The sequence below is a fragment of the Cherax quadricarinatus genome, chromosome 61 (genome assembly GCF_038502225.1).
Source record: "Cherax quadricarinatus isolate ZL_2023a chromosome 61, ASM3850222v1, whole genome shotgun sequence".
NCBI classification, from domain to species: domain Eukaryota; kingdom Metazoa; phylum Arthropoda; class Malacostraca; order Decapoda; family Parastacidae; genus Cherax; species Cherax quadricarinatus.
The window spans coordinates 3,332,135-3,355,560 of record NC_091352.1 but is presented as its reverse complement, the minus strand read 5'-3'; the positions used below and the strand labels follow the sequence as shown (position 1 = coordinate 3,355,560).

Here is a 23,426-nt window from a genome sequence, read left to right as displayed (position 1 = left end):
CTAAGGGGTATGGAGGAGTTTAGGAGGGTGGGTAGAGTGATTCAGATGTTTGGTATGAATACCGGAATGAGAGTTAATACGGTGAAATCAAGGTTACTAGAGGTCGGTAATTGGATAGGGGGGGGGCTTGGGGATAGGGTTAGGATGGACAGTGGTTGACAGAATCAAGGTATGTGGGATATGGTATTTGGCGGAAGTGCAGGCATGCAGAAGGGTAAATTCGGAGTCTGTCAAGGGTAAGGTTTTAAGTAGACTAGGAGGTTTAAGTGCGAGGGACTTAGCTTTACATCAGAGGGTAGTGGTGGTAAATTCACTTGTCTATAGCAAGGTATGGGGGGTGGCAGAGGTTTTTCCCTTAGAGGTACGAGATATTGTGGAAATGCAGAGGAGGGTGCTGAAGTTTGTGTGGGGATTTGGGAGGGCATGGTTAAGTAAGGAGGTAGTTATGACGGATGTTCGGAGAGGGGGTTTGGGTTTGTTGACTTTAGGACTGAGAGTCATGGCTGTATATATCAAGGGGAGGTATATGAGGGAAGGGGGTGTGAGGGGCGTCAAAGTAGGAAGAGTTATGGAGGAGGCACGTAAATGGTGGAGTGGGAAGGAATTGAGGGTTTGTGAAGATATGTTGAGATTTTTATTGACAGTGCAACAGGTGGATAAAATCAAAGTGAAACGGTTGGTGAGGGTAGTGAAAGGTCAAGGAATTATGCAAGGGGTAGCCGTGTATCCAACGTATGATTGGGGGGTTATTTGGAAAGATTTTAGTAAGCTTCGGATACCGGCTAGAGTAAGAGAATTAGTATATAGGTTTATCATGGGGATTCTGGCTTCCAAGGAGGTGTTACGTAGTATGGGGTTTGTGGAAGAGGCTTTTTGTCAGTTTTGTGGTGATGTTGAAACGGCGTTTCATGTGGTTTTTTTTTTGTACCTCCTTGGAGGGGGTGAGATCATGGATGGGTGGGGTTATCAGACTGTTGGGGGGGGGTCGTATGTCGCTTTTAAGGGCTTTACTACTGGATGTAGGGGGAGTGCCTAGGGATGTAGGAAGGGCTATAATGTATATCATAGTGGATTATCTGGACATTTCATGGGGAATGAGGGGATTAAGGGGTGATATGAGGATAAAAGCGTTGGCGGCCAGATTCTATAGGACGAAGTGTAGGAATAAGTTGGTTTATGGGGCGTCTTGGGAAAAAAGTTTCCCGGAAGGTTATAGGAATCTCACTGTGGGTTCCCTTGGGCGGGGTCCCTGAGGATGGACAAAGGAGTGGTCTCCTTATGGGGGGATGTAAAGGGGGGGGTTTTTGGTTTATCTGGAACTGATGTAGTGTGTAAGAGGAAGGTAGTGAGAATTAGGTATGGATGGTAAGCCATGTTCCAAGAGAATGTTTGTCATAGTGAGATATAAGTGTGGTTTTCAGGGTTACATTTCTAAGCCTGATGGTTATGTTAACTGGGTTTAAAATTTCCTTGAAAGCCAGGATACCGAGCCCTTAGGATCTCGTTTTTAAGTAATTAGATTGACACGTTGGTATCAACACAAAATTTTTCTGAGATACGTGTCAGTTCTTTTGGGACTGGCACATTACAGCAGCCTTAGTCTTATAACTACTCTAGTTTTATTTTAGTCTCGGGTTCTTTAAATAATTTACATAGCCTAGTATTGTACCGCTACTGTGGCATGTGGTGTATTATCTTGTATTTTGAGTGTGAACTACACTATATGCAAATGTTTTGAATGTTTGTAATTCATGGTTAACATTAATATTTGATATCATATTGGTGGTGTATATACTTCTACTTAATACAGTGTATGTGTCTAGGAATGTAATGTTTCATATCTGTTTTAGTCTGTAAATTTTGTGTTTTTGTCTTGTTCATGCACTACCAACTTTTAGGTTTTGATGAGGTCAGGGTATGACCTTTCATTAGGATAATTCAATGTATGTTATTTAGAACGGGGACTGTACAAACGGGGAGAGGGGGGGTAGAAGTGTCAGCTGTGTCTGCACTGGTAATTATGATTATTATAAAAGGAGGGTTTATAGGTTATGTATATGGTTGTGGGGTTATGTATATGGTTGTAATATGGCCTTGATATATGGTGTTCTTAAAATGTACCGGGATTGTGTACTAGACGTTTTGTAATACCTAGTAAGGTTTTTAATTTTATACTATAATCATTATTGTATTTGCTCTGTTTATAAAATTCTGTATTGTAAGGATGTGGAAGGTTGGGTTTTCAATATTCTGGTGTATGTGTTAGGTATGGTGCTCCTGTTTAGCCAAGTACTTGTGACATGGAAGTAAACTATATGTATTTTTTCTGTATACCGATCTGAGTTGTATATTAATTTAATTTACATATATGTATGTGTGTGTGTGTGTGTATATATATATATGTATATATATATGTATATGTGTATATATATGTATGTGTATGTATGTATTGTCATCAATACTAAGTACTTCTATAAAGTTACAGTGGATGTGGTTGGGTTTATTGACTAGTTTGTAATGTTGGTGTTTAATTTCATGTTCGGAGAGGTATGAAGTTCACTGTATGTACCTTTTATTTATTTTTCACTGTGGTTTGTTTTGTAAGTAATACAATGTATTATGTATATGCAGGTTTTTAAATAAAATATAAAAAAAAAACCATCTCCTGAACTTCTAAGACGCCAAATTAAATCATCGGAGAACCTTATTGCCACCACCAGTACCATCGTACAGAATTCTGATAGTTTTATGAGTTCAGAAGTTTGTGCCAGGCTCATCCTGCCCAAACTGGACACAGCCATCACTAAGCCCGCACCTGACATGTAGAACTTGACCTTGGCCCACTCTATGTACTCTGTAAACTTAGGTTCTATTAACACATTTTTTCCTACATACCTAAGAGGCGTTTTGAAGGCTTTGCTGCGCTTCCCACTGATATCTACCCAAATGAACAAACTTCTCAGCTTCACTAAGCTTGAACACTGAATATGACTAGTGTCCTTGGAGGTTCATCCAAACCTGTTCCTGGAAGGCCAGGTTGTCCTGACGAAACCTGTTCCATCCTCACACCTCAGCACCTGGCTCACTGCTCTTTACCAATTCAGTACGTTGTATCTGCTGCTTTACATCCAAGGAACAGAAGCTACCCTCCCCTTCCACGGATTAAACCTAATTACCCCTTATAACTTTTTTTTTTGGTTATCCTAGGTAAATTGCACATGTTACTATGTAAGATACTTATGTGTACTTGTACCTAAATTAATTTTCTTACTATCTCAGGCTCTAATTGACTCCTGAAGGTTTAATGCTTGCCAAAGATTCTAAAGAGAAGATGCAAAGGTTGGTGGAGGAATTTGGGAGGGAACGTAAAAGTAGGAAATTAAGCGTGAACGTAGGAAAGAGCAAGGTGGTGAGAGTGACCAAAAAATCTGTGCATTGAAAGATTGGATGTCTGGAGGGAGGGAGTATGGACGACGTAAATGTGTTCAGGTATTTGGGAGTAGACCTGTCAGCAGATGAGTCTTTGAAATGTGAAGTGAACCATAAAATTGAGAGGGAATTGTAAGCGGTGCACTGAAGAATCTGAGAATACAAACATTATCCATGGAAGCAAAAAGGGGGAATGTACCAGGGTGTGAATCATGGGTTTTCAACGTTATTACAGCGAGTAGGAGGCTGGAGGTAGTGGAGCTGTCATGTTTCAGGATAGCGAATCTTATGAAAAGAATTCAGAGCTCGGAGATTAGGTGTGGGGTTACCAAAAGTATTATTTAGAGGATCAAGGAGGGGCTATTGAGGTGGACTGGAGATTTAGAGAGGATGGAGCAAAATATGATTATTAGGGCGTATAAATCTGGAATAGAGGGAAGGAGGGGTAGGGGTCGTCCCAGGAAAGGTAGGGTGAAGATGATGAAGGAGGTTTTGAGTGCTAGAGACTTGGACATCCGATAGGCTTGTGTAACAGCATTAGACGGAGTAAGTGGAGACAAGTGGGTTTTATAACTTGATGTACTGTTGGAGTGTAAGCAAGATAATATACATGTATATGAATGGATTCAGGGAAACCGGTTAGCTAGTCTTGAGTCCTGGAGGTGAGAAGCACAGTGTCTACACCCTGAAGGGTAAGTGTTGTAGGTCAGAGGGTCATCTGAACTGTGATGCCAGCATGCTTCTGACAAAATAGTGATTGAATTAGCGACTGTTAATGAGTTCTTCATCGGATTACCCGTTAGAAACATGTGTCACACACAAATAAATAAATAAATAAATATATATATATATATATATATATATATATATATATATATATATATATATATATATATATATATATATATATATATATATATATATATATATATATATATATATATATGTGTGTTTTGGTATTAACTTGTGAATTTATAGAATTATTAGAGTCACAAGTGTAGATATTAACAACAGGTTTTTTATTAGGTTTATATAAGTATCGTGAGAATATTAAAGGACAACAGAGGCGGATGAAAGCAATACTGACACACTCATGATGGTGTCATCTTTGTGGAAATTACCAGGAGAGATAAGACTGAGTCCCCTGAGCAGTGGTTCGTTAGTGTTGCGCCAGCTGGCGAGCGGTTGGTACCTGCACTCACTCTTAACATTCTCCATACATGATCCTGGAGACGAGAGATTTACTTCTTTAGATCGTGATTGAGAGGAAAGTGAACCTAACTGATAGCAACCTCATAGGTGCTTAACTCTGGAACATTTCTCATTCACGTGTTAGCATTCATTCAGGGATCGTTCTCTCTCATTAATCTTGCCAGTGATTTGGGTACAAAATGTACTTAATTATTAAGGCTTGGAGATATTAATCACAAGTCCTGACCGTGACGTGAGGAGCAGCACCGTGGACCGTGGCTAGGACCTGCCTGGTCATGGAAACACCTGCAGAGGTCGACAACAAAGATGTAAGTACAGTAGCCTCCTGCTGGTGTCATCTGGTTGAGGTGTGTGGTGTATCTTGGGCATACAGTGTCTCCTCTACCTTGTAGGATGCTTTAAATTTGCATGTATGGTGCCCTGAACGATTTTTAGTTTCCAACTTGCTCCCAGTGTGGTTTTTGACGACCAGGTGTGGTGTGATCTTGATGACAAGGTCTGATGTGGTCTTGATAAGGTCTGGTTTGGTCTTGATGACAAGGTTTGATGTGATCTTGATAAGGTCTGGTGTGGTCTGATGACAAGGTCTGGTGTGGTCTTGATGACAAGGATTGGTGTGATCTTGATGACAAGGACTGGTGTGGTCTTGATGACAAGGTCTGGTGTGATCTTGATAACAAGGACTGGTGTGATCTTGACAAGGTCTGGTGTGATCTTGATAAGGTCTGGAGTGGTCTTGATGACAAGGGCTGGTGTGGTCTTGATGACAAGGTCAGGTGAGGTCTTGATGACAAGGTCTGGTGTAGTCTTGATGACAAGGACTGGTGTGGTCTTGATGACAAGGTCTGGTGTGGTCTTGATGACAAGGTCAGGTGTGGTTTTGATGACAAGGTCTGGTGTGGTCTTGATGACAAGGTTATGTGTGGTCTTGATGACAAGGTCTGGTGTGATCTTGATGACAAGGTCAGGTGTGGTCTTGATGACAAGGTCAGGTGTGGTCTTGATGACAACGTCTGGTGTGGTCTTGATGACAAGGTCAGGTGAGGTCTTGATGACAAGGTCAGGTGTGGTCTTGATGACAAGGTCAGGTGAGGTCTTGATGACAAGGTCTGGTGTGGTCTTGATGACAAGGTCTGGTGAGATCTTGATGACAAGGTCTGGTGAGGTCTTGATGACAAGGTCTGGTGAGGTCTTGATGACAAGGTCTGGTGTGGTCTTGATGACAAGGTCAGGTGAGGTCTTGATGACAAGGTCTGGTGAGGTCTTGATGACAAGGTCAGGTGAGGTCTTGATGACAAGGTCTGGTGTGGTCTTGATGACAAGGTCTAGTGTGGTCACGTCCAGGTCTGGTATTTTCATGAGCAAGACGGTGGTCCTCTTAACTATGTCTGTCCACATGATACTACTTAACATATCTTCACAGCATAGTCAGAAATTACGCTGCTTGTTTAAAACAAGTTACTTTGATCGGGAAGTTAAGAGCAACGTTCAAAGATGTTATTAAAAATGTATTAATTATCAGTTTTTCTCAAAGCAATATTTTCCCAGAGTCAACAATGTTCCTACTATATGGCGGAACTTGCATGTGGACGTATAATGTGTCTTAAAGAAACAAGTAGCAGGTGTAGTTAACTAAGATGACAGTAGCATCCACAGTTGTGTACACACCAAGTATATACACGTAATATTACCCGGTAGTATTGTTCTTGACTCTATCTTACCTGTCAATATGCAGGTTGAGAGACTTCTTGCACAAGCGTCTCATTCGGAATTCATCTTATCAGTTTTCTAGACCATTTACATCACCGTCAAAATATCATACTTGGTGTAGTGTGTAGGTCACAGTGACACTGGTGGACGGTGTGGTATATATATATATATATATATATATATATATATATATATATATATATATATATATATATATATATATATATATATATATATATATATATATATATAATGTGTGTGTGTGTACTCACCTAATTGTAATCGCCTAAGTGTGGTTGTATGGGTCGATTCATAGCTCCTGGCCCCGCCTCTTCAGTGGTCGCTACTAGGTCGACTCTACCTGCTCCATGAGCTTCGTGTATGTGTGTATGCGGTAAGATCACAGTAAACAAGTGATATCACAATATACAAAACCTCTGTGAAAAAAAAAGTGAAATTCCAAGCGCTTTCGTGATTTCTCACATTATCACATGAAAGTGACATAATTTAAACTGCGTATAACTGCAGTACGATGTAGTCGGGCCATGGTATCGACAGTCCGTACTGGCCAGGCTTCAAACAACCTTTATTGTACAACAATAAAGGAATGAAACAGACTACCTGCACATGTCAAAGCCAGTCATAGCATCAACCAGTTCAAGAAGAAAACTAAAAGGTGCCTAATGAATGTAGTGACAGAGAAGAGAATTATTTTTTTATTTTTTTTAGCTAGTACACATGTAAGTATAAATAACTCATTTTACCTTATTTCTAGTATATCTCCTTTGTAGTATATTAATAAGATATTATCTCCTTTATAGTATAATAATTAGGTATTTAATGGACGCCAATGGAAATAGGTCACTCTGACTTTTTTGGGTTATCCCAGGTTCTGTACACATATGCTGCCATGTATGATAATTCTATGTAACTGTATTTGTGTATACCTGAAAAAACTTACATCTCTGTAATGAATGTTGTTTTCAGTGGTGCGCCATCTGGAGTACGATTGTAGTGTCTGGAACCATTGCCTTCATCGGCTTGTCCTTTGTCTTGAAGGACATTATTACCCTGGGTCTGGTGCTGCTGTTTATTGGAGGTAAGTGTTCTCGCTCACAAACACCACACCCATACATCACTTTTTTCTTCCTTTTTATTTTTGGAAGGTTAGAAATGACCATAATTTTTAAAGGGGTGGACCGGTAAGCCAGCGGAAGGCCTCGGTCAGATGACCAAAAGCTCCAAAGGCGGGTCATCATCTGACTAAGACCCGCGTCAGGAAACATTTGTCCTGTTTCCTGACGAACCTTACCTAACCTAACCTAACCACACCCATATCATCACCATTTGCAGCAGTACTGCTCATAATCACATCACCCATTTTCAAGCCAACAACTCATCACTGTCACACTAATGTTTCACCTACAGAGACAGTACAAGCACTACAACCTCCTCTACTTGAAACATCCATCACACTTGTCACCTCCCATTGATTTCAACACCATATTACTACATCGCTATCACAGACCGGGACGCGGGGGCGTTGACCCCCGGAACTCTCTCCAGGTATCTCCTGGAGTATACTTGGAGAGAGTTCCGGGGTCAACGCCGCCGCGTCCCGGTCTGTGACCAGGCCTCATGGTGGATCAGGGCCTGATAAACCAGGCTGTTACTGTTGGCTGTACATAATCCAGCGTACGAGCCACAACCCGGTTGGTCAAGTACTGACTTCAGGTGGCTGTCCAGTGTCTGCTTGAAGACAGCCAGGGATCTATTGGTAATCCCCCTAATGTATGCTGGGAGGCAGCTGAACAGTCTTGGGCCCCTAACACTTATTGTGTTGTCTCTTATCGTGCTAGTGACACCCCTGCTTTTCATTGGGAGGATGTTGCATCGTCTGCCGAGTCTTCTGCTTTCGTAGTGAGTGATTTTCGTGTGCAAGTTTGGTACTAGTCCCTCTAGGATTTTCCAGGTGTATATAATCATGTATCTTTCCCTCCTGAATTCCAGGGAATACAGGTTCAGGAACTTCAAGCTTTCCCAGTAATTGAGGTGTTTTATCTCCGTTATGCGCGCCGTGAAGGTTCTCTACATTTTCTAGGTCAGCAATTTCACCTGCCTTGAAAGGTGCTGTTAGTGTGCAACAATATTCCAGCCTAGATAGAACAAGCAACGTGAAAGAGTCATCATGGGCTTGGCGTCCCTGATTTCGAAGGTTCTCATTATCCATCCTGTCATTTTTCTAGCAGATGCTTTGACATGATCACTCCCAGGTTTTTGACATTAGTTTTTCGCTCTATTGTGTGGATGGAATTTGTTTTATACTCCGATGAAGTTTTAATTTATTCACGTTTTCCATATCGGAGTAATTGAAATTTCTCATCATTGAACTTCATATTGTTTTCTGCAGCCCATTTAAAGATTTGGTTGATGTCCGCCTGGAGTCTTGCAGTGTCCTTCAATGGAGGACACTCATGCAAATTCGGGTGTCATCAGCAAAGAAAGACACTGCGCTGTGGCTTATATCCCTGTCGATGTCCGATATGAGGATGAGGAAGAAGATGGAGGCGAATACTGTGCCTTGTGGAATAGAGCTTTTCACCGTAGCCGCCTCAGACTACTCTGTTGACTACTACTCTCTGTGTTCTATTTGTTAGGAAATTATAGATCCATTTACCGACTTTTCCTGTTATTCCTTTATCAAGCATTTTATGCGCTATTACACCATGGTCACACTTGTCAAAGGTTTTTGCAAAGTCTATGTATATTACATCTGCATTCTGTTTGTCTTCTAGAGCATCCAGGACCTTGTCATAGTGGTTCAGTAGTTGGAACAGACAGGAGCGACCTGCTCTAAACCCATGCTGCCCTGGGTTGAGTAACTGATGGGTATCTAAATGGGTGGTGATCTTGCTTCTTAGAACCCTTTCAAAGATTTTTTGTATGGGACAGTAGCGCTATCGGTCTGTAGTTCTTTGCTATTGATTTACTTCCCCCTTTGTGGAGTGGGGCTATGTCTGTTGGTTTTAGTAACTGGGACGACCCCAGTATCCATGCTCCCTCTCCACAGGATGTTAAAAGCAGTTCTTGATGAACACGGAGTTCCATGAGTCTGGCCCTGGGGCAGAGTGCATGGGCATGTCATTTATCGCCTTTTCGAAGTCATTTGACATCAGGATAATATCAGATAGGTATCTGTCTACCAAATTCTCTCATAAATAATTCATTTAGGTCTTCGACTCTCAGTCTGGTTAGCGGCTTACTAAAAACTGAGTCATATAGGGACTTGAGTAGCTCACTCATTTCCTTGCTGTCATCTGTGTAGGACCCATCTTGTTTAAGTAGGGGCCCAATGCTGGATGTTGTTCTAGATTTTAATTTGGCATAAGAAAAGAAATACTTGGGGTTTCTTTCAATTTCATTTATGGCTTTTAGTTCTCGCGTTTCTTGACTCCTGTAAGATTCCTTTAACTTTAATTCAATGTTTGCTATTTCTCTGACCAGTGTCTCCCTACGTATTGCAGATATATTGCCTTCTTGTAGTGTGTACTCAATAGTTTGTGACTCATCAACATATGATGGCGTCTTGTAGCCGGTGTTATTCTTTGTCTTCGCCTGTATAGGGAGCGCCTTTCTCTTTCTAGTTTACATCACCTCCTTTTCCTTATGGGAATATACCTTGAGCATACCTCAAGTGCCACAGAGTTAATTTGTTCTAGACATAGGGTAGGATCCGTGTTGCTTATCCTGTCTTCCCAGTTAATATCATTTAGGACTTGGTTGACTTGGTCCCACCTTATGTTTTTGTTATTGAAGTTGAATTTGGTGAAGGCTCTCTCGTCACTGATCACATTTTTTCGGTCTGGGGCTCCGCGCATACATGTCTGAACCTCTATTATGTTGTGATCTGAGTATATTGTTTTTTATATGATGACATTTCGTATCAGATCATCCTTGTTAGTGAAGATGAGGTCCAGTGTATTCTCCAATCTTGTAGGCTCTATTATTTGCTGGTTTAAGGTGAATTTGGTGCAGAGATTTAAAAGCTTGTGTGTGTGCGAGTTTTCATCTGACAGGATGGGACTTACACAGACGACAACAAGGAAATGAGTGAAATATTGAAATCCCAGTACGACTCTGTGTTTAGTGAACCACTAATCGGTCTGAGGATCGACGACCCAAATGATTTCTTCATGAATGAGCCTCAAAACTCCATAAATGTATGCCAGATTTCCGACATTACCCTAACTCCCATAGATTTCGAAAAAGCCATTGACAACATGCCTATGCACTCAGCCCCGGGCCCAGACTCGTGGAACTCTGTTTTCATTAAGAACTGCAAGAAACCCCTCTCGCGTGCCCTAAGTACACTATGGAGGAGGAGCTTGGACATGGGTGAAATTCCACAGTCACTTAAAACAACGGATATAGCCCCACTCCATAAAGGTGGCAGCAAAGCATTAGCTAAGAACTATAGACCAATAGCTCTGACATCCCACATCATAAAAATCTTTGAAAGAGTGCTAAGAAGCAGGATTGCAAATCACCTGGATTCCCAAAATCTGCACAATCCAGGGCAACATGGGTTCAGGGCAGGTCGCTCCTGCCTCTCACAACTACTGGATCACTATGACATGGCCTTGGATGCACTGGAAGAAAATCAGAATGCAGATGTAATATACACAGACTTTGCAAAAGCATTTGACAAATGCGATCATGGCGTAATAGCCCATAAAATACGTGCTAAAGGAATAACTGGGAAAGTGGGGAGATGGATCTTCAACTTCCTAACAAATCGAACACAAAGAGTAGTGGTCAACAGAGTTAAATCGGAGGCTGCCATAGTGAAGAGCTCTGTTCCACAAGGCACAGTACTCGCCCCCATCTTATTCCTTGTGATGAATGGTTTGAAAAACCGACAAGTTGAAGATTGAGACACTTATGCAGCATATGGGAATCTTTATTCAGGAAACGTTTCGCCACACAGTGGCTTCATCAGTCCAATACAAAGAGGAAGGCGTAAGGAGAGGAGGAGAATGAGGTAATCAGTCCCTCAACCTGGAGTCGATGTGTTCAGTCCATCAATCTTGTAGAATGTGGAGAATGAGGTAATCAGTCCCTCAACCTGGAGTCGATGTGTTCAGTCCATCAATCTTGTAGATTGATGGACTGAACACATCGACTCCAGGTTGAGGGACTGATTACCTCATTCTCCACATTCTACAAGATTGATGGACTGAACACATCGACTCCAGGTTGAGGGACTGATTACCTCATTCTCCTCCTCTCCTTACGCCTTCCTCTTTGTATTGGACTGATGAAGCCACTGTGTGGCGAAACGTTTCCTGAATAAAGATTCCCATATGCTGCATAAGTGTCTCAATCTTCATCTTATTCCTTATCCTCATATCAGACATAAACAGAGATATACACCACAGCACCGTATCATCCTTTGCGGATGATACTAGGATCTGCATGAGGCTGTCATCTGCTGAGGACGCGGTTAACCTCCAAGAAGATATAAACAAAGTTTTCCAGTGGGCAACGGTAAACAATATGATGTTCAATGAGGACAAATTCCAACTACTCCGTTATGGAAAACTGGAGGAGATAATAACTAGAACAGAGTATACTACTGACTCCGGCCATACAGTAGAGCGGAAAAATAATGTAAGGGACCTGGGAGTAGTAATGTCTGAGGATCTCACTTTCAAGGATCACAACAGTGCCACGATCGCACGTGCAAAGAAAATGATAGGATGGATAATGAGAACTTTCAAAACGAGAGATGCCAAGCCCATGATGATCCTTTCAAATCACTTGTTCTTTCTAGGCTGGAATACTGCTGTACATTAACATCTCCATACAAAGCAGGTGAAATCGCAGATCTAGAGAGTGTACAGAGATCCTTTACTGCACGTATAAGTTCTGTCAAGCACCTTAACTACTGGGAACGCTTGGAAGCACTTGACTTGTACTCGTTGGAACGCAGGAGGGAGAGATATATCATAATCTACACTTGGAAAATCTTGGAAGGAATGGTCCCAAATCTGCACACAGAAATCACTCCCTACGAAAGTAAAAGACTGGGCAGGCGATGCAAAATGCCGCCAATAAAAAGTAGGGGCGCCATTGGTACACTAAGAGAAAACACCATAAGTGTCCGGGGCCCAAAACTGTTCAACAGCCTCCCATCAAGCATTAGGGGAATTGCCAATAAACTCCTGGCTGCCTTCAAGAGAGAGCTGGACAGATACCTAAAGTCAATGCCGGATCAGCCGGGCTGTGGCTCGTACGTCGGACTGCATGCGGCCAGCAGTAACAGCCTAGTTGATCAGGCCCTGCTCCATCGGGAGGCCTGGTCATGGACCGGGCCGCGGGGGCGTTGATCCCCGGAATAACCTCCAGGTAACCTCCAGGTATGCCTCCCGGTATTATCTCTGCTAAAACATTATTTGCAATATTCCTCCATTTTAAGTGCCTTAGGTTGAAATACCCCAGGAGCAAGATGTTGGAGGCAGGATCTGGAAGATTTTCCAGACAGTGGTCAATTTTCAAAAGCTGTTCCTGAAATTGTTTTGACGCTGCATCCGGAGGCTTGTATACAGCCACAATAACCAGGTTTTGGTTCTCGATCTTTATTGCTGAAACTTCAAAACTTCAACCATTTCATTTGAGGCATTTAGTAGTTCAGAACATATAAGTGACTCTGATATACAGGCCAACCTCTTCCCCCTTCCTTTTGCCTGTTCACTCTGTCACATCTGTATAGGTTGTAACCTGGGATCCATATTTCGTTGTCCAAGTGATCCTTTATGTGGGTCTCTGTGAAAACCGCGAACATTACATTTCACTCTGTAAGCAGTCCACTGATGAAAGGTATTTTGTTATTTGTTACTGGCTTTAGACCTGTATATTTGCAAAGATGAATGTCGTCGGATTGATGGTATGGGAGATGGGTCTTTTTTTCCTGGCACTAATATCTGTTGTGTTGGAGTGGAGGCCATCGACTTTGATTCCACTCCAGAAATTATTGGAGCTGGTGTACGATTTCTGTCATTTCCTGCCAGCTTTTTTTCCTTCCGGGCGCAAAAAAAAAAAAAAAAAAAAAAAAAAACTCTCTGGAGTGGCTGTGGCTACCCAGGTTGTCCCATGGTCTGGATGATCTGTGACACATTTCAGGGTGGAAAAGTTTACAGGAAGGGAGGTTGCATTTTCCTGTTGTCATATGGGCACGGCAGTATCTGGGGTGGTCAAAGTTGCACGTCCCTTCTGTTTTTCCAGGTATTCCAGCACCACATCACCGTTCACCACCACCACACTGGTCTCTCTACTACTACTAACAATAATATATTTATTTCTACAAGTACTTGTACAAGGTATAAAGGCCTAGCTGACATCAGTGACATACTACTATATAGAAAGCCCCTTGTTATGCAGAGCATTTCGGGCAAATTTGGTCAGTTTTGCACCAGGATGCGACCCACACCAGTCGACTAACACCCAGGTTCCCCATTTTACTCCCATTTTACTCAATTACTGGGAGCGCTTGAAGTTCCTGAACCTGTACTCCCTGTAACACAGGCGGGAGAGATACATGATTATATACACCTGGAAAATCCTAGAGGGACTAGTACCGAACTTGCACACGAAAATCACTCACAACGAAAACAAAAGACTCGGCAGACGATGCAACATCCCCCAATGAAAAGTCAGGGGCCCGAGACTGTTCAACTGCCTCCCAGCATACATAAGGGGGATTACCAATAGACCCTTGGCTGTCTTCAAGCAGGCACTGGACAAGCACCTAAAGTCGGTACCTGACCAGCCGGGCTGTGGCTCGTACGTTGGATTGCGTGCAGCCAGCAGTAACAGCCTGGTTGACAAGGCTCTGATCCACCAGGAGGCCTGGTCATAGACCGGGCCGCGGGGGCGTTGACCCCCGGAACTCTCTCCAGGTAAACTCCAGGTATAGGTGAACATAGACAACGGGTGTAAGGAAACACGCCCAGTGTTTGTACCCTCGCTGGGAATCGAACCCGGACCTTGCTGTGTGAAGCAAAAGCTTTAGCCACCAAGCCACGGAGCACCCAAATAGGAAAAGAGTAAAAGGAAATAAGATAGAGAGGAAAGGAACACAAGGAAGATATATACTCCAGGAGGCTGATAACAGCCTGATACTACAGACTGGCAGAGCAGACAGAAAGGTGCTAAGAGGGACACCCGGAGGTTATTTTATATTTATGGGGAAGCGCTAAACCCTTAAGGATCATTCAGCGCTTGGGGGATGGGAGGGGTAGAGGTCATCTGGTTTGATAGGATAAAGGGTAGGATAACTCCGATTCCTTGGGTCACGAGCCCTTCACCCTTTAGTAATGTTTTTATGGGAAAATGCTTAACCCTAAGGGGTCACAAAGCAGTGAAGGTAGGTAGGTATCTTTAATAAATCATTTTAAATATATAATCATTCAAAAATGTTATAGAGGAGAGGTGATATTAGCAATGTTACAGCTACAATGTGTGTTAATGGTAGTATCTTGTACAGGAGGTATCACCATAGTTGCTGTGTGTGCAGCAGTGGGCAAGTGTTCACAGAACCAACAGAAGGACCAAGACTCATCACAGGAGAACATGGACCGCCCTCCCTCATACAGGATTTCTTGGAGAAGATCTTTCTTACGTCGCTACCGACGCCACACGTGAGTATTTCCTCATCCCCCCCCCCCCTATCTCTCTCAGTAAGGGGAGGATAACTCCAGTGCCTTCAATCAAGAGCCTTTTTCCAATTATTATTATTATTATTATTATAATCAAGGGGGAAGCGCTAAACCCGGAGGATTATACAGCGCCTGGGGGGGGGATATGTGGAAGGCATTCAGGCTTAATTCGGGGAACTGGAGCACAGATCCAATTCCCTAAATCAAGAGCCCCTCACCAACATCAAGGAACCTTCCTTGAGGGGACCTTTTTTTTTTTTTTTTTTTTTTTTTTTTTTTTTTTTTTTTTTTTTTTTTTTTTTTTTTTTTTTTTTTTTTTTTTCCAAGCATTACTCGTTTAAGGGTTCTTATTAGTAATGGAATAACTTAAAAGTACCATTTAACCACAATAATAATAATTATTATAATTGTTGTTGTCATTGTTATTCATTATTCCTTATTCATTTCAGCTCACTAGAAAATGAAGTAACAGAGGTATCACACTTGGAGGATGGATTACCTTCCATGGGGTCCACCTCCTTCCATAACCCCAGCACACAGCCCAGTGTCATCCTCATGGCTTTTCAGCCAGCCACAGCCACCACCTCCCACACTTCTCTACATACTGACAACTATGTCCCACACAGCCAAGGCAATGTGTTTCCTCCCAGGAGTATCGCCAGCACAAGACACTCTGTATCTCTCTCAAATATCATGGATCCACCCAGCTATGAGGCTGCTGTGGCCATCATGGATGAAACTTCACTCAGGAAGCTCAGATCGGAAATATCACTGCCTTCAGCACCACTCACCTGACTTATTATATTCATGGAAAGATTTTCACACAATTGAGTTACTTAGCTGTTTTAACGTTTAAGGTTTTAATAATAAGATATTACAAGGACTACAATGGAAATAAATCACTCTTGACTTTTTTGGGGGGTTATCATAGGTAACTTAAACTATGTATGATAATTGTACCTGGGTGTACCTGTGTCTAAGTAAGCTTACTTAGCCAAACAGCATGCAAGTACTTTGAAGAGGCTTTATCACTGAATTAGGTATTCCCCCGAACAGGTGCCGTATAGTGCTTGCTTGAACTTTTTTTTCTCCAAGGTTTTCATTTATAATTTGGAAATGCTTCATCCACTTGGATTCAATGCATTCAGGGAAAGGTTCATGCAAGGACCCCAATGGAAATAGGTTACTTTGACTTTTTTTTGGGTTATCCTAGGTAATTTACACATTAAACTATACGTGTACCTGTACCTAAGTAAACTTACGTGTGCAGGGGCACTCTGGTCAGTGTGATGTAAATGTTCTTGATATTGATTCCATGCAATAACTTGAGAAAACCTCTGCTGATCAGATTCAAACATTCAGTGCTGGCTTTATCTTAGGACTTTGTGATTATTCTTGGAGTTCATAGGTGCCAGTTTTATTTTTAAAATTGTGCCTGTATATCGCAGTCACTTATTTGCACAGAACTGCTTAATGCCTCCAATGATGTAGTGGAAGTTTTAGCAGTAAAGATCGAGAACCAAAACCTAGTCATTGTGGTAGTCTACAAGCCTCCGGATGCAACGTCCCAGCAATTCCAGGAACAGCTGTTAAAAATTGACCACTGTCTGGAAAATCTTCCAGCTCCTGCCCCCAACATCTTGCTCCTGGGGGATTTCAACTTGAGGCACCTAAAATGGAGGAATATAGCAAATAATGTTGCAGTGATAACACCAGGAGGCAGCTCTGACAAGAACTCACATACACACGAGCTTTTAAATCTCTGCAAAAAATTCAACTTAAACCAGCAAATAATATAGCCTACTAGACTGGAGAATACACTAGACCTCATCTTCACTAACAATGATGATCTGATACGAAATGTCACCATTTCAAAAACAATATACTCAGATCACAACATAATAGAGGTTCAGACATGTATGCGCGGAGCCCCAGACCGACAAAATGAGATCAGCCACGAGGAAGCCTTCACCAAATTCAACTTCAATAACAAGAACATAAAGTGGGACCAAGTAAACCAAGTCCTAAACGATATAAGCAGGGAAGATAGACTAAGCAACACAGACCCCAACTTATGCCTAGAACAGATTAACTCGGTGGCACTCGATGTATGCCCAAGGCATACATCCTACACAGATGACAGCAAGGAAATGAGTGAGCTACTCAAGTCCCAATATGACTCAGTTTTTAGCAAGCAGCTAACCAGACTGAGAGTTGAAGATCAAAATTAATTTTTTATGAGAGAGCCACAGAATTTGGTAAACACAAGCCTATCCGATGTTATCCTGACACCAAATGACTTCGAACAGGCGATAAATGACATGCCCATGCACTCTGCCCCAGGGCCAGACTCATGGAACTCCGTGTTCATCAAGAACTGCAAGAAGCCCCTATCACGAGCTTTTACCATTCTTTGGAGAGGGAACATGGACACGGGGGTCGTCCCACAGTTACTAAAAACAACAAACATAGCCCCACTCCACAAAGGGGGCAGTAAAGCAATAGCAAAGAACTACAGACCGATAGCACTAACATCCCATATCATAAAAATCTTTGAAAGGGTCCTAAGAAGCAAGATTGCCACCAATCTAGATACCCATCAATTACACAACCCAGGGCAACATGGGTTTAGAGCAGGTCGCTCCTGTCTGTCTCAACTACTGGATGCACTAGGTCCTAGATGCACTAGAAGACAAAAAGAATGCAGATGTAATATATACAGACTTTGCAAAAGCCTTCGACAAGTGTGACCATGGCGTAATAGCGCACAAAATTCGTGCTAAAGGAATAACAGGAAAAGTTGGTAGATGGATCTATAATTTCCTCACAAACAAAACACAAAGAGTAGTAGTCAACAGAGTAAAGTCCGAAGCAGCTACGCTGAAAAGCTCTGTTCCACAAGGTACAGTACTCACTCCCATCTTGTTTCTCATCCTCATATCTGACATAGACAAGGATGTCAGCCACAGCACCGTGTCTTCCTTTGTAGATGACACCCGAATATGCATGACAGTGTCTTCCATTGCAGACACTGCAATGCTCCAGGCAGACATCAACCACTTTACAGTGAATTTCACTTTACAGCAGTAGCCCTGAACCTAACTTTCCATAAAATGTCTTTACTATTCCCTATCTGAACAGGTTCAAGTCTTAATGGCTGATGCACCTTATAAGATGGTACCTTATAAGGTTATGCTTCACAGGCGCAAGTATGTTACTACTAAGTGTCACGTAAGCTTGGAGATGTTGGATTTGATGTGATGAATGGATAATGTCTCGTCTCATCTTCAGACTTGCCCAAAATGCTCTACATAACCATGGGCTTTCAGCATGCACAACCAGATGTCACCCATTTTCTGTTCATACATTGAATCATGTGCAAATAAATCTTTGACTTGACTAGTGCTGGTGTGTTTTGATCACAAGAAGATGTGCATTTTAATTGGTCTAGGTAAGTCCCAAGTTTGCTCATGCCAGAGTTGTATATATGTACTGGAATATGAATTGGTTAGCTTCTGATAATAAGGTGAACTTTGTAACTGATAAACAATCTATTAGTTTCATTATCAATTTCAGTTAAGTCATCAGGTAGCAAAAAATATGATTAATCATTTCCTAGGAGATTATTGATGCTGAGCGCATTATATTGGACTTAATATAATACACATCAGCATTTCTTTTTTAATTTTTTATTGCTTGTTTCTGTTTTTAAAGTTCCTTCACTAATTTGGCTCAGGTTGACAGATTTTATTGCTATAGTTGAAAAAATATCCTGTGTGATGGAGTACAACAGAACCTTCCTGTATGATTGACTACAACTGGATAACCATCCTGTGTGATGAAGTGTGATAGGAAAACCATCATTTTTTACTGGAGTATGACGAAAGCCTGAAAATTTAATGAATTTTTCAGGTAAACATAACATCTGCTTTAACCTTGTAAAATATGAAGATCAGGGTAGCACATATGATTGTATTGCTAATAATAATAAATTGTATTGTTATAAATTATAGTAAACATATGATGGTGTAACATAAAAAAAATTATCTTAAGTATAATTCATTTCTACATTTTAGGAAGCTTCACAATGATTCTGTAGTAATGTGCATTGCAAAATTATTTTGACAAAATTAATACATATACCAGACAGTTGAACTGTGTTAAGTTACCATATACTGTACTGTACTTAAAGAAAAGACTTAACAACATTTTTAGATAACGAAATGCCTGCTAATAAGTCTGCTTTCCTATGATAAATGCAATACTGTAGAAGAGCAGGCAAATTAGCAGATATATGTGTAACTCTGTATATTATTACATTCATGGAGACATGCTAACCCTGTAGGTTTTAGTGCCTGGGGAAGAGGAGGCAGTCAGGTTCAATCAAAGGGGAGAGTAGCTTCAATTCTTTGGATCAAGAGCCCTTCACTACCAAGGTGCCCCTTTTGAAGGGACACTATAGTATAGAGACCTCTCCTATTAATATAATTATGGAGAAGTGCTCAATCCATAGAGGTTGTATAGTATCTGGAGAAATGGGAGGAAATCATGTTCAATCCAAGAAAGGGGATGGTAAGTCCACTTCCTTGGATCAAGCCTATACTAATTTTCCATAATTTAAACATTTTGCCTACAGTACAACTTTTATGTATTTTCCATTGTATGAAAAAGTTTTCTTCTTTACCAAGGTGCATTTCTTTGAAGAGTAGCAGGAATATTTTTTATGGTACTGCATACATATATTATATATTCAACGTATTGTACCTTACGATTTCAAGCTTATTGTAGTGAGAACAGATACATGTAAATACACGCTTGTCATACACTGCTAAAAACAATCATTTTCTAATACAGTATATAAGAATGCAGCTATGTAGCTCTTGTTTTGTTTACATGACAAAGTATCATTGTAAAATACACAGCTTTTGTACCACAAATATTTTTTTAATAAAAGTTTTTAATATACATATTTTGCATTTATTTATTAAACATAGTCTCTTCTCTTTCCAAACAATGACTTGAATATTGTACTGTCCTACTACATGTATATGTAAAAAGATTTAATTAGATTTAAACAATATATTACAACAATATTTATTTTTTTTATTCATATTCAAGTTACAACTCTCATTACATGGTTTAGTTACAATAAGTATTTTTATACAGAAAAGGAGAAATTCCATACACTCCCAGTACATGACAGTAATTCTATACTCATCCTTGTGATCATATACTACCTTATATCATTTCTCTCTCTTTTTTTAAATGTCTTCGTTAAACTTTTCAAATCTCTATCATATATTTATTCTTTAAACATGTACGTACTTAATTTCTATATAGAGTAGAACCCCTGTATCCATGGATTCGGTTTTTGCCGTTTGCTATCTACAGTTTACTGTGAGCCAAAAATACCCTTATTTTTGCTTAATAATGACATCAAAGCACAAAAGCAGTGATGGTAGCAGTTCTTTACAGCCTAAGAGAAGCTGCGAAGTGCATCCCATCATTGAAAAAGCGCTAATTCTCCACTTATTGTGTGTAATTTATCAGGTGAGATCATGGCGTAATTCTATGGCATGGACACTTGACTTCAAACCCATAATATTATGGCATGGATAGTGAAGTGGTTAAACTTTATCATAGGTATGTACAGTATGTAAATAAAAAACGACTTATATATAGGGTTTACTACTATCCGTGGTTTCGGGTATCCGCGGTAGATCTTGGAACATATCCCCTGTGGATACGGGAGAACTACTGTACAAAAAATATAGAGGCCCATTACATTTTCTTGTCGGTGAATTTGCCACATTAATTAATGGATGTGTGAATTATCATTGCATACATATGGGAAGCCCTAAACTCTTTGGGTTTGTAGTGCCTAGTGAATGAAAAGCAGTCAAATTTGATCCAAGGAAAGGGAGGGTGCCTCCAATTCCTTGGATCAAGAGCTCTTCACTGGCATCAAGGTGCTTCCCTTAAAGATGTCATGTGAAATATAGGCATTTTGCAAGTAAAAATGAAAAATAGAAATTCAAATCTAATGTAGATATGAACCATCAAAAATTCTGCCTCTTTCTCCCATAATACAACTGTATCACTCTACCTGTAATATACTAATAAATACAGTACAATAAATTTAACAATATGCTTAATCATCTGACATGAAAACTTTTTTTTTAACATGGCCGTTGCCCACTGAGGCAGGGTGACCCAAAAAGAAAGAAAAAAAACTTTCATCATCATTCAACACTTTCACCATCACTCATACATAATCACTGTCTTTGCAGAGGCGCTCAGATACAACAGCTTAGACGTCCCTCCAAACTGCTAATATCCCAAACCCCTCCTTTATGGAGGATAAATTAGTTAAAAATTAATTTATTGTCTACATGACTCACGAAATCGTAATGACACGATTGCAAACAAACCATTCCATGGGTGGGGTTTGAACCTGCAGTCAGTGTCTCAAAACTCCAGTTTTGAGACTCTCTGACCGCAGGTTCAAACCCCACCAGTGATATGGTTAATTTAGTGTCTATTTAAAAACTTTAATACGTACATTAAAGTACTGTTTAGTTCTTAAAATAACAATACTTGTAGTATCCTAAAACTGAAGCAATTTCATGAGAAACTTCTGCCACTATAATTTTTGTAGTGTTGTATCTCGTATATGGATTTAGTGCTTTTTATCACCATGATTATTAATTCTGTAAAAATAATGTATGTACGTATATGTATTACAGTGCACCGAAAACACCCGACACCAGGAATGTTCACAAGAGTGAGATTAATACCAGTATGAGTTAACCAGATTTAAAATATGACACACAAAAACTTTTTTTTTTTTTTTTTTTTTAACAAGTCGGCCGTCTCCCACCGAGGCAGGGTGACCCAAAACAGAAAGAAAATCCCCAAAAAGAAAATACTTTCATCATCATTCAACACTTTCACTACACTCACACATTATCGCTGCTTTTGCAGAGGTGCTCAGAATACAACAGCTTAGAAGCATATACGTATAAAGATACACAACATATCCCTCCAAACTGCTAATATCCCAAACCCCTCCTTTAAAGTGCAGGCATTGTACTTCCCATTTCCAGGACTCAAGTCCGACTATATGAAAATAACCGGTTTCCCTGAATCCCTTCACTAAATATTACCCTGCTCACACTCCAACAGATCGTCAGGTCCCAAGTATCATTCGTCTCCATTCACTCCTATCTAACACACTCATGCACGCTTGCTGGAAGTCCAAGCCCCTCGCCCACAAAACCTCCTTTACCCCCTCTTTCCAACCCTTTCGAGGACGACCCCTACCTACTCTGAAGCCTCCCTGCTCATCCGCAATCCTACATTCTGTCGTACTTCTAATTCTTTCAATTATAACCCTACCGTATACTTTTCCTGGTATACTCAGTAAACTTATTCCTCTATAATTTTTAGAATCTCTTTTGTCCCCTTTCCCTTTATATAAAGGGACTATACATGCTCTCCGCCAATCCCTAGGTACCTTCCCCTCTTTCATACATTTATTAAACAAAAGTACCAACCACTCCAACACTATATCCCCCCTGCTTTTAACATTTCTGTCATGATCCCATCAGTTCCAGCTGCTTTACCCCCTTTCATTCTACGTAATGCCTCACTTACCTCCACCACACTTACATTCTGCTCTTCTTCACTCCTAAAAGATGGTATACCTCCCTGGCCAGTGCATGAAATTACCGCCTCCCTTTCTTCCTCAACATTTAAAAGTTCCTCAAAATATTCTCGCCATCTACCTAATACCTCCCTCTCCCCATGTATTAATTACAGTGGACCCCCGCTTTACGATCACCTCCCAATGCAACCAATTATGTAAGTGTATTTATGTAAGTGCGTTTGTACGTGTATGTTTGGGGGTCTGAAATGGACTAATCTAATTCACAATATTCCTTATGGGAACAAATTCGTTCAGTACTGGCACCTGAACATACTTCTGGAATGAAATAATATCGTAAACCGGGGGTCCACTGTATTTATAAACCGACAAGTAGATGAATAAGATACAACTGCAACTCTTTAAGTATCTATTGTGGAGATATTTCACACTGGCAAATCTTCTCCACAATAAAGATGCCCAGAATTGCATGTGTCTTATTCACCTACATATAAATTGTCATTAGCATAAAATGGTGAAAGTTTTGCACTGTAACACTGGGCCAGCAACAATAAAGAGGCAGTTTCATTGACACTGTTTCAAACTTCTCTGAAAAAACAACTGATTATTAAGAAACAGTCTACAACCATGTGCTAAGGTATCCAAGGTCTTCAAAATTGTTCATTTTATTTATTAAAAAGAAATCCAGCTGA

General features: G+C 40.7%; 1 protein-coding gene across 2 annotated transcripts; it reads left to right on the top strand.

Annotated features, from left to right (window-relative positions):
• The first annotated feature begins 4,578 nt into the window (after positions 1 to 4,578).
• LOC128699450 (uncharacterized) lies at positions 4,579 to 20,035 on the top strand. 2 transcript variants are annotated; one of them, XM_053792209.2, is made up of 4 exons: positions 4,579 to 4,949; positions 7,339 to 7,450; positions 14,897 to 15,050; positions 15,518 to 20,035. In XM_053792209.2, the coding sequence occupies exons 1-4, from the start codon at positions 4,917 to 4,919 to the stop codon at positions 15,861 to 15,863; spliced, it is 645 nt and encodes a 214-aa protein (XP_053648184.1). In that variant the 5' UTR covers positions 4,579 to 4,916; the 3' UTR covers positions 15,864 to 20,035. The 2 variants fall into 2 exon arrangements, with proteins under 2 accessions (XP_053648184.1, XP_053648183.1); XM_053792208.2 differs by lacking the exon at positions 4,579 to 4,949 and adding an exon at positions 6,934 to 7,091.
• Positions 20,036 to 23,426: the final 3,391 nt, after the last annotated feature.